General features: G+C 56.6%; 1 protein-coding gene across 3 annotated transcripts; it reads right to left on the bottom strand.

The window, feature by feature from the left end:
* Positions 1-492: 492 nt before the first annotated feature.
* NR4A2 (nuclear receptor subfamily 4 group A member 2) lies at positions 493-6,368 on the bottom strand. 3 transcript variants are annotated; one of them, XM_052793164.1, is made up of 9 exons: positions 6,164-6,367; positions 5,197-5,328; positions 4,537-4,946; positions 4,081-4,404; positions 3,398-3,527; positions 3,136-3,299; positions 2,737-2,939; positions 2,147-2,325; positions 493-2,033 (listed from the first exon to the last, which is right to left on the bottom strand). In XM_052793164.1, exons 3-9 carry the CDS (start codon positions 4,942-4,944, stop codon positions 1,777-1,779), a joined length of 1,665 nt encoding a protein of 554 aa, XP_052649124.1. In that variant the 5' UTR covers positions 4,945-4,946; positions 5,197-5,328; positions 6,164-6,367; the 3' UTR covers positions 493-1,776. The 3 variants fall into 3 exon arrangements, with proteins under 3 accessions (XP_052649124.1, XP_052649123.1, XP_052649122.1); XM_052793163.1 differs by having other exon boundaries at positions 3,211-3,299; positions 4,081-4,946; positions 6,164-6,368; XM_052793162.1 differs by having other exon boundaries at positions 4,081-4,946; positions 6,164-6,365.
* Positions 6,369-10,549: the final 4,181 nt, after the last annotated feature.

Genomic DNA, 10,549 nt, shown 5'->3' on the forward strand with positions numbered 1-10,549 from the left:
CAAAACCCCTTGCCTTGCTGGAAAGCTTTCCAGGAATCCGGAGACTTTGGAGGGCAGCAAACAGCCCGCAGCGCAGGCACAGCCTCCCCCCCCCCCAAAAAAAATACCAAGGCATCCCTCCTGCCCTCCCTCAAATGAGGGGGGACAAGGTGGGGACATCAAGAGCCCGCGATGAAATTTGCCTAATTGCTTGTGCGGGGAGATGGATGGAGGGACGGATGCCGCACCGCAGGAGCGGGGGTCTGGCTGCTGCCGAGGGAGATGCCGGGGGGGGGGGAAATGGGGGAAAGGACCAACCTTCGAGGGTCAGGTTTTCCTCCTCTTCCTCTCGCAGAGCCGGCGAGTCCTGCCGCAGCCGGTCCTGAAAGGGAACTGCCCCATCCATTCGCCTTTGCGGTTTATTACTATATTGTCAGAGGCTATTGTCCTTTACGGGCAATGGATGCTGGTGGTGGTGCTTCTCGCTTAGACAGAAAGAAGACGAAATTCTATTCGTTTACGTGTTTTATTGTTGTAAACATTAAAATTGTCTTTCTCAAAGAAAGAGTTATCAGGAGGAAAAAAAAAATAATAATCAGCGTTTCTAACTGTCATACACCATAGAAAAAAAGGCAGTGACTCGTCTCATGTGCCATACTGGAAATATACAAAGAAAAATACTACAGAATATGGCAATATTAAAAATATTACTCGAACGGAAAATAATATATTAACCGACAATTTTAGACATAAAAAAACGGAACAAAACAAACCAAAAATTCAAAGTGCTCAGTAATTTCCAGGGAGTTATGTATATTATAAGCACTCTGGAAACAGTCAAAAGCTGCTGCATGCAAGATTTGTTTAGCTTTAGACAACAAAATAATCAAGATATAAACTTCTTTTTTAATCAACATCAACAGTACATACAACACTTACAAACAAGGAATGTCGGACGGTGTTTACAAACACTATGTGTCCCTTTGGGGAGGATTTCGGGTTTTGTAATACTTGTGCCCACCTATTTTACAATTGAGAAAATGTTTGAAGCTTAGATAACTACCAGTCTTTATAAAAGCTAACAGACTACATAGTGTCTGAAATACTATTTATAGAATATAGACATTACTGAAATAGCAAGTGCCTATAACATTGTCACCCTAGAATCGTCATGCTTTCCTGGTATGGAGAGATTTATTTTTCTTTCTCTTTATTCTCCCTTTTTTTTTTTTTTTTTGCAAACACGTTTAGCTTTTATTTTTCTTTTTTTTTTTTAGAATTGTTTTCCATATTTCTTCATAAATAGGCACAGAATAATTTTTAAAAAGCCAAACTGCATCTGATAAATTTACAAGCCTTCGCCTTCTTTAATGACATGCCACCCACGCAACATTTAGGTTTTGTATATATTACAGCTTTCTTTTACAGCAGAAAACTTTAGTCTTTAGGAGGGTGAGACTTGTGGGTCACCTTAACACTTTGTTTGCCACCGCATGAGTCTTAGCTGCGCACCCGGCGTTGCCAGATATGTTCATCTTTTTAATCAGAAGTCCTTAATAATAAATTCATTTATAAGCTGATAATAAAAAGTTTATACCATGGTATTTGTGTAGTCCATGATCTGCATCCATGATGCCCCAGAGCCAAAATGCCCACTCGCGTTCTGCCCGCAGGAGGTTAGCAACACTGTTTGGGGTGGGAAGCTGGCACCCAGAGGTGCTGCTTTGGGCCCAGACGAATTCCCCTTCAGACAGGTGAAGCTTCTCTTCAGTTCAGTGGAAGTGCACGGGAAGAGTCTTAAAAAGGTAAAGTGTCCAGAAAAAGTTTGTCGATTATTGCTGGCGGTGGCACCAAATCTTCCAGTTTCAGGTAGAAAATGCGTTGCAGCCCCTGCGTGCAAAGCGTGCGGAGTTCGGGGAGCTTCCCCAAGAGTTTGGACAAATAGTTGGGGCGATTCAGCCCCCCGTTATTAAAAGTCACATGGTCTTTGAGACAATTTACAATCTTGTTTTGAAGTTCTTCCACCCTCTTGGGTTCTTTAAGCCCGTGCCTCTCTGCAAAAGAGAAGGGTGCGGGACGCGTTACAGGTCTGCCACGGAGAGGAAAGGCGGGCGGCAGGGAAAAGGAGCTGCCCGGTGGGGCCGAGCGGAAAAGAGGGGACACTGACCTGTGACCATAGCCAGGGCAGCGATGCAAGAGAAGGCAGAGATATCGATGTTCATGTTTTGCAAGTTGGAGGAAAATTCAACAATGGAATCGATCCACTCCCCAAAGCCGCGGACGCACTGCAACCGGTGCAGGACTACCCCATTGCAGAAGATAAGCTTGCCCTCCACCGGATTTGACCTGGAAGGAATGTGACAACCCCAAAACGAACAGAAGAATGAATGAGCGAGAAAGAAAAAAATCGGATAGGAAGAGAAAGAAAAGAAAGAGAAGGGGAAAGACAAAAAGATGAAAAAGAGAAAGAGGAGGGGGAGAGAGAGAGAGAAGGAAAGGAAAATAAGAGAGAGTGAAAGAGAAAAAAGAAAAAGAGAGAAAGGGGAAGAAAGGTTGGGGGAAAAAAAAGGAAGAAAAAGAGGAGATGGGGGGAGAAAAGCTAAACAACTAATTACTCGAGGAGCAATAAATGAAGGATTTAAGAGGCACCTAATTACCGAGGAGTTAATAAAACGCAGACCAGCGGACCTTGAAAGGATGTGATTTCCTCGCCGCCCAGAAGTTCCCCCCCCCCCGCCTCGGATTCCGGCCGCTTACCTGTACGCCAGCCGCAGCACGAACAGCTCCAGGAAGGCGGATTCGAAGAGCAGGTCCTGGTCCGTCTTAGGGAGATCGGTGAAGCCGGGGATCTTCTCTGCCCACCCTCGGATGATCTCCATGGAGCCGGTCAGGAGATCGTAGAACTGCTGGATGTGCTGGGTGTCGTCTCCGCTCAGCTGGTAGTCGGGGTTCGCCTGGAACTGGAAATTCACCGTAACGCGCACGTCCCGGGCTTCCCCGACGCCAGCTACAACCCGGCGAGGCTCTCCCCCCCCCCGTGCCCTCCGCCGGAGCCGGCAGCTCGGGGCAGCGGGGTCCCGGGGCCGGGGGCGGGGGGGGGGGGGGACGGGACGGCGGGCGCAGGTAGGTCCCTACGCGATGCTCGGTCCAGCTTACCCTGGAATAGTCCAGGCTGGTCATAGCCGGGTTGGAGTCGACATGGGCTCTCACCAGCGCACTGATCAGACTCACCGGGGGCGAGGGGGGAGAGGGCTCCTGGGGGCTCTTCGGTTTGGATGGCAAGCGACCCCTCCGGCCTTTGAGGCTGTCTGTGCGCACCACTGCAAGAGAGAGAGGCTGCTCAGCCGCCCCCCCCCCCCCGGCCCGGCCCGGGCCCGGCGGGGCGCAGGCGGGGGCCGGGGGGGCCCCCCGGACTCACCCTCCTTGACCATGCCGACGGCCAGGCACTTCTGGAAGCGGCAGTACTGGCAGCGGTTGCGGCGGCGTTTGTCCACCGGGCAGTTCTTGTTGGCCAGGCACACGTACTTGGCGTTCTTCTGCACCGTGCGCTGCGGGGGGGGGGCGGCGGGACGGGGGGCACCGGGACGGGACGGGACGGGAGGCGTCAGCGGCCGGGCTGCGGGGACCCGCTCCCCGGCCGCCGCCATCCCCCCGACTCTTTATTTTCATTCTCTCCCCGCCCCCCCGCCCCCCCGCTTTTTTTTTTCTTTTTTCTTGCCTTTTTTTTTTTTTTTTTTTTCCCAGGGCATTTAACAGGAGAAAATTGATAGCGTTAACATTTGAGCTAACCTCGCAGCTCCTAGCTGTGTTTTATATGCCAAGAGGAGGGAAGGAGACGCTCGGTAAATACAAATCCGTGGGCATTCATATTATTTACATTCCTTGGAGACCTTCTCTATTTAAAATGATAAGATTATTCAATCAGGATGGTGAAATAAAGAGATCACTTAATTTTACCACGGGGAATTCTGTTCCACTTGGTTAGCTCAGACACAGTTCTCTGTCCTAACCAATTTCCATCTGAAGGGGAAAGCGGCTCCTCGCCCCCCCCCCCCGCCCCGGCGGGTCCCCCCCCCGCCGCCCTGCCCGCCGCCCGCTCACCTTGAAGAAGCCCTTGCAGCCCTCGCAGGTGCGGACGCCGTAGTGCTGGCAGGCGGCGTTGTCCCCGCAGACGGCGCAGAGCCCCTCGTTGGAGGGGGAACCCCGCGAAGGGGGCGAGGGCACCTGGCTGTCCAGCAGCTGCGGAGCGTGGCCCAGCTGCAGCCCGGGGAAGGCCATGGAGGGCTGCTTGCGGATGGGGTTGGGGACGGCGAAGGCCTGCCCGTCCACGGCGTGGTGGGCCCCGGCCGGCTCGGGGTTCATGGGGACGTGGAGGGGCCCGTCGAAGCGCATCTGGCAGCTGGAGACGGGGGTGCCGGGGGGCGACTGCTTGAAGGAGAAGAGGGAGAGGCGGGAGACGGGCGTTTTGCGCTGCTCGATCATGTGCGTGGTGGCCACGTAGTTGGGGTGGAAGTTGTGCAGGGAGCCGGGGTCGTCCCACACGGGGCCGTGCTGCACCTGGAAGCCGGGCGTGGAGGGGGTCGGGGGCGACGAGGGCTTGTAGTACACGGAGCCTGAGTGGGACATCATCTCCTCGGACTGGGGGGGGAGGTGGCTGTGCTGCTGGTAGCCGTGCATCTGAATGTCTTCCACCTTAATGGAGGACTGCTGTCCGGAGAGGGGCATTTGGTACAAGCAAGGTGGCTTCACGTCGTAGCTTGTGTTGTAGTTGTCCATAAAGGTACTGAAGCTGGGGAGAGAAGTGGTGGCAGTGATTTCAGTGTTGGTGAGGTCCATGCTAAACTTGACAAACTCCGGAGTTAAGAAATCGGAGCTGTATTCTCCCGAAGAGTGGTAACTGTAGCTCTGGGAGGCCGGGCTGGCTCCTTGAGGCGAGGACCCATACTGAGCCTGAACACAGGGCATGGCTGGAAACGAAACAGGGTCATATAGACTCGGCCCGCAAAACCGCGCTCCCTCCGCCCGCCCCGCCCCTGCTCCGCGCCGGGCACCGGGCACCGCGCCGGGCATCGCGCCGGGCACCGCGCCGGGGACCGGGCACGGCGCCGGGCATCGCACCGGGCATCGCACCCGGCATCGCACCCGGCATCGCACCCGGCATCGCACCCGGCATCGCACCGCGGGGACGGCGGAGCCGCAGGAACGAAGCGCACAAACCTTCAGCCGCGTTAGAGGCGTTTTCGGGGGAGCTGAAGGCGGACAGCGTCGGAGCTCAGCGGAGAGCAAAGTTTCCGCGGTTTCAGAACACGGAGGAGGAGGAGGAGGGCTCCAGCCTGCCCAGCGCGCCGGCTGAAAGACAGACAGACAGACAGAGCCGCTCTTCAGGCTGTCCCGGCACCTGCGGCGGAGCGGGGGGGGGGAGCGCCCGCCCCGGCGGAGCCCGCCCGCCGCCCCCGCCGGGGTGCGGGAGCGGTGCCGGGGCAGGGCCGGCTGGCCCGGGCTCTGCGGGGCACCCCCGAGAGCCCCCCGAGGAGCTGCGTTCCCTTCGGTTTGGGGGGGGGGGTTGGTTATGGGGTTTTGTTTTTTTTTTTTTTTCTCATGGGGAAGAAAACTTTCCGCGGGCGGGCTGGCGCTCGGCTGGCGGGGAACCAAGCGCGTTTGCCCCCCGGTTTTCGGCTGGCAGGAGCCGGCGCCTTTCGCCGTCTCCGCCGGTAAGGCGGGAGGAGGCGCGTCTCCGGGGAAAGCCGGGCGAGGCCGGGGGGGGGGGTTCGCCCCCGCCCCGGAGGACCGTGAGCCGCCGCCCGAGCAGGGCGCGGGTGACAGCCAGCCCGGCGGGACCCTGGGAGCCGCAGCGCGGCCATTCAACCTGGCAGCACCACGGGTGACAACGCGTCCACGGGCAGCGGGGACAGCTCCCCCCCTCCCCTCCCCTCCCGCGGCTCATCCCGGGGCTGGAAAAACGGCCGGACGCGCCGCGGCAGCCGGCTCCCACGCGCGTTCGGAGCGGGTGGAATGGGAGCGCCTGCCCCCCACCCACGCCTCGCGCGTGGAAGCCCGGGGAGGGCAGGGCGGGGAGGGGGGGGGGGGTGGGTGGGTAGTGTGTGGGGGGGTGTCGAGGGGGAGGAGGAGGAGGAGGGAGGGAGGCGGGCTGCGCGCGGGGCTGGCTGCACGCGTGGGCACTCACCGGAGAGCGGGGACCTGTGCGCGCATCCAAGTGCCGGGCAGCGGCGGCGGCGGCGGCGGCGGGACACGTCGGGGAGAGTCGGCGGCAGCGTCTCGCCGGGCGAGCCGAGGCGGCCGGAGTGTCCCTTCCCCGCAATGTGCCTTTGTTTATGTGGGCTCCCTATTCCACAGCCAACGTGCACCTCGAGCCCCCCGCGCGTCACCGCGCGTCAGCGCCCGGCGGCCAATCAGCCCGACGGAGGAGAGGGGAAAAAAAAAAAAAAAAAAAAAAAAAAAAGGGGGGGAGGGGGCGGCTTTGCCCCGCCCCCCCTTGGCCCAGCTCTCCCTTTGGTAAATTTCCGACGGTGACATCACGCCGCGGGGACACGCCCCTCAGGTGGGCGCCCCGCCCACGCGACGACGGCCACGGGCGCCCACGCCGCCCCTTCCACGCGCGGGGCGCGGGCGGGGCGCGGCCTCATTTGCATAAAGGGCGGTGTCACACACACCCACACCCACCCGCCCCCCCCGCCCCACCCACCCTTCAGCGTCACCGTTGACGCAACCAGACGGCGCGCCAAAAATAGCGGGCGCCCCGACGGGAGCTCCCGGGGGCGGCGGGGAGCTCCCGGGCCCTCGGGGGCGCGGGTCTGCGCCCCCGAGGGCCCGGGAGCTCCCCGCCGCCCCTTTTTTGGGGGAAACCCCCCCCTTTTTGGACCACGAGCAGAGCCAAGAGCCGTACGCCCACTCCCCGCCGCCTTTTATTCATCGCCGCCGTTTCTTACAAGCCGCGCCGAACGCACCCCCCCGTCCGTTTCCCACGCGGAATTTACGCGGGGTTCGGGTTTATTTATCATTCCCCCCCCCCCCGAAATGCCCACATGCAACCCCTCTGATTAGCATCATTAACAGCACACATTTGGGTCAGCGTTGGGGGGGAGGACGGAAAGCAGAACCAGTTTCATATAATTAAGGGCAGCGCACTTATTAATAAACCCATCGGGAATCTTAATTTCGCGGGGCCAGCCAGCATCGGCCGCGACGGCACGCAGGGCTTCGGCGACGTCGCTGCTCCTGAAGGGGTTGAGGAGAGAGGGGAACGAACACTCGGCCTCCTCCGCGGTGGGCTCCGGAAAGCGGCTCTGACGCCGACCCCGGATCTTCCCATGGGACCCTCAGCTGCAGTCCGGCCTGCAAAAAAAGGCAGAAGTCACCTAACTGCGCGTCCCCGCCCGCAGCAAGCCAAGGCGGCAGAGCGACGCGCGAGGTACGGCGCCTGACTGCTGGCAGGTGCTTTTTCTGCAAAGCTCGAGAGACCGGAGTGTGCGAGAGGGAGTAAAGGCTGGGAACAGATCCTGTGCATCCAACCTGGCAAGTACCGTTTTGTGCAGAAGGACAGAATAAAAGCCAGTGCACCTGACGCGGTGCAGCCTTAACCTAAGAAGCCAACATTTCCGACACAAAATCCTTGCCTGACGTAAAAACCCTCTGAAGCACTTAAATAGGAATGGTTTATGTGGAAGTGTGATCGCTTCTTCCTAATACGTTTCTCTCGCTGTAAGCCAGTCATCATGCTCGCTTTGCAAATGCTTTTCCCTTTCAGCTTACACTGTAAAAACTCAAACACCCAAGACAAACTGCTTCCCACCGTCTGGCTCGCTCGCATCCAGAAGAGATCACTTCCACTTTGCAGTTACAGTCTCTTGCTCCTACAGAGTTACTGCTGAGGTTTATCCAACAGGAGAAGAGACGGTAAAGATTAGTGAAGAAATCACGGAAGGCTGTAAGATGCCTCTGATCTGCAAGGACTATTTAAAACAACGTTTCCCGGTATCGATGTGCTGCTCTGGTTTCGCCACCGTGGTGCTCAGCCGAAGGGCGCTGGAGGAGCTCGGTGGGCCGCCTCGCGCCCACCCGTCCCCTCGGCCGCCGGGACTCCCGCTGCAGAGCTGTCGCGTCACGATCAGCATCGGTCGTACCACAAAGGTTCACCCAGGCTATAGTTTTAACATCACAGGAGAAACTTACTGCAAAGGCCCTTATAGGGATAAGTAATACATCTAATTACCATATCCTTAGAATAGATGTAATATAAATTTCATTACTCACTTAAAAGTTCTAAAGTTAACAGCATAAACTTGAAGTTGAGTAATTAAGTAATCCTTATATAGACACTTATTAAAGTATTTATACATATTATCTTAAATCTACATCTATCATTTTGCCAATTAAAATTAGGACTTTAATTGCAATTAAGTAATTTAATTGCCAATTGAACAGCAAAATTGCTAAGTGACTAATTTTAATGCCTATTTTAATTACCAATCATGACTGGGGAGGGAGCTAATCAAGCAGTATCAGAGTAATGATGTGAAAAAAAACGGAGAACAAACATTCAAGACTACATGCTTTTAAAAAAAGAACTCTAAATTAAATAAATGCAAACACAATTTTATACATGTGGTGAAATGCTGTATTTTGGTACCTAAATACACGAGCCCAAAGAACACATTTAATTAAAAAGAACCGTCGCTCTTCCCCCAAAGTGCCAACGACGAAGTGCCCGTTGTCCCTTGTTTCTGCATTAGTCTCCCTGGAAGAAGGTAACCCCAAAACCGGGCCCAGGCGGGACTTTTGTACAGTCACTAACTCAGCAGGCTGAGCGCCCTTAGAAAAGCAACCCTTAAAACCCAAAAGCTGGTAAATTCAAGAAGATCCAGGCCCCCTCCAACACCAGACACAAGGGGCGGCAGTGATGGGCCAGGGGCCCACCTGCACGGCGAGGTCCCCCTTAGAGAACGGTTCGCTGGTCACCGCAACAGCCCCCGCGCCCGAGCGAGACGCCTGCACCTTTCCTACAGCCGGCGGGAAGAGGAGCACAGCCGGAGCCTTTATCATCCGCAGCGCTGGTCGGTGCTGGGCCTGCCCCTCCTGGGGGCCCGGTTCGTCTCCTTCCCCCCAGGAAAAGCGGGCATGAGCACCGGCACCGGCACGGGCACCGGCACCGGCACGGGCACCGGCACCGGCACGGGCGTGCGCACACAGAGGTGCGTCGTCACTGTTCCCGCTCCCTCCCATCGGGGGTTAAAAGACGCAAAGCTGAATCACAAGCATTTTTGACCCTGAACTGCATGTTTAGGAGGACCGTGCCCAAGCATACTCCAAAAAGTAAGAATCCTTCCTCCCAAAAGCCTCTGCCCACCACTAACGAGCTTTTCCAGCTCATTAGGAGGGCTTCCACCGGAGGATGCACTGCAGCTGACCCCATAGGCCGTATTTCGGAGACCGTCTGTGTGTAGGCCTGCTTCAGGTACTGTCCTTTTCAACAAAGGCACAAAAATTCTCATCATTCCTATCTGTGAGCGTAGCAAGCTCCCAAGGTCTAAAGGAAAGTTACAGTGTTTGTTTAAGATTAAGAAGCGCAGGAACTGACCTGTGGCGGCTGTAGCTGTACGTCTATTAGTCAAAAGACCGTAACTGGATCACGGTCCCCGTGATGGAGCTTTCGTTGTTTCAGCCACAAGGGCAGCAGCCGTGCCGGCCAGGCACCGCTGCCGTGCCTGGGGTACGCCGTCAGTGCCGCAGCCAGCGCCGAGGGCAGCAGCCAGCACGGCCGGGCACGGTCAGCGCTGCGGCTAGCACCCACGGTGACTGCAACGCATCGTGAACTCCACGGAACACCTACCTCCGACGCATAAAGCCTGAACTATGGTACGTGTTTGGCAGTCTTGGGCGTCACGGTATTGCAGGAACTCACTATGCACAAAGCAACCATTTGTTTTGTACATGGGCAACCCCAGCTTCGGTTCCACGGTCAGACGGGCGTCCCGCGGGAAGCAGCACAGGTTTGCTCCTTCTCTTCTCCAGGCCAGCGAGCCTCGGCTGGTGCCTGTGCAGGACAGGGGCCGCGTTCGTCTGGTACGTGCAAAGAGGGTGCTGCACCGGCAATGGAACGCCTGCACCTGACCCTTCCCTATGCGAACACACTGTCAATACTCGAGTCACGCACGCGTACCCTGTCTAACTTGGGCGAATGTTTCAGGGTGATGTTTTGGGAGAGGGAAGCTTTGTTTCCTCTTCAACAGAGCGAAAGTTTAAGACTTACGAAAAGGTACCGGCTATCAGAAGACATGATGCGTACAAGCAGCTGATACCACTCACATCAGGAATCCCCGCTACAGACCGAGACCCCGTTACCCTGCCTGGGGGCACGGTGGTGAAGGAGGCAGTACCGGGCCCCCAGAGCACCCGCGATCCATTCCCGCTTCGTGAACGCACGCGCTGCAGAAGGACGTTTACGCTGCTATATACTGGTGCTATCACCAAGAGATCCAAAATGAGTCGTACCACTTCAGTGAACACCTTCCAGAGACAAAGAGGACCAAAGCATCTTTTTGACCGATTTCAC

The sequence above is a fragment of the Harpia harpyja genome, chromosome 7 (assembly GCF_026419915.1).
Source record: "Harpia harpyja isolate bHarHar1 chromosome 7, bHarHar1 primary haplotype, whole genome shotgun sequence".
Classification (NCBI taxonomy): domain Eukaryota; kingdom Metazoa; phylum Chordata; class Aves; order Accipitriformes; family Accipitridae; genus Harpia; species Harpia harpyja.

Bases quoted from the DNA above. Each gene is read 5' to 3' on its own strand.
- NR4A2 (XM_052793162.1), bottom strand. From the start codon at position 4,944: ATGCCCTGTGTTCAGGCTCAGTATGGGTCCTCGCCTCAAGGAGCCAGC. The intron at 3,300-3,397 runs GTGAGTCCGGGG...TCTCTCTTGCAG, and splicing joins CGTCGGCATGGTCAAGGAGG to TGGTGCGCACAGACAGCCTC. The intron at 2,940-3,135 runs GTAAGCTGGACC...GTGAATTTCCAG, and splicing joins CCAGCCTGGACTATTCCAGG to TTCCAGGCGAACCCCGACTA.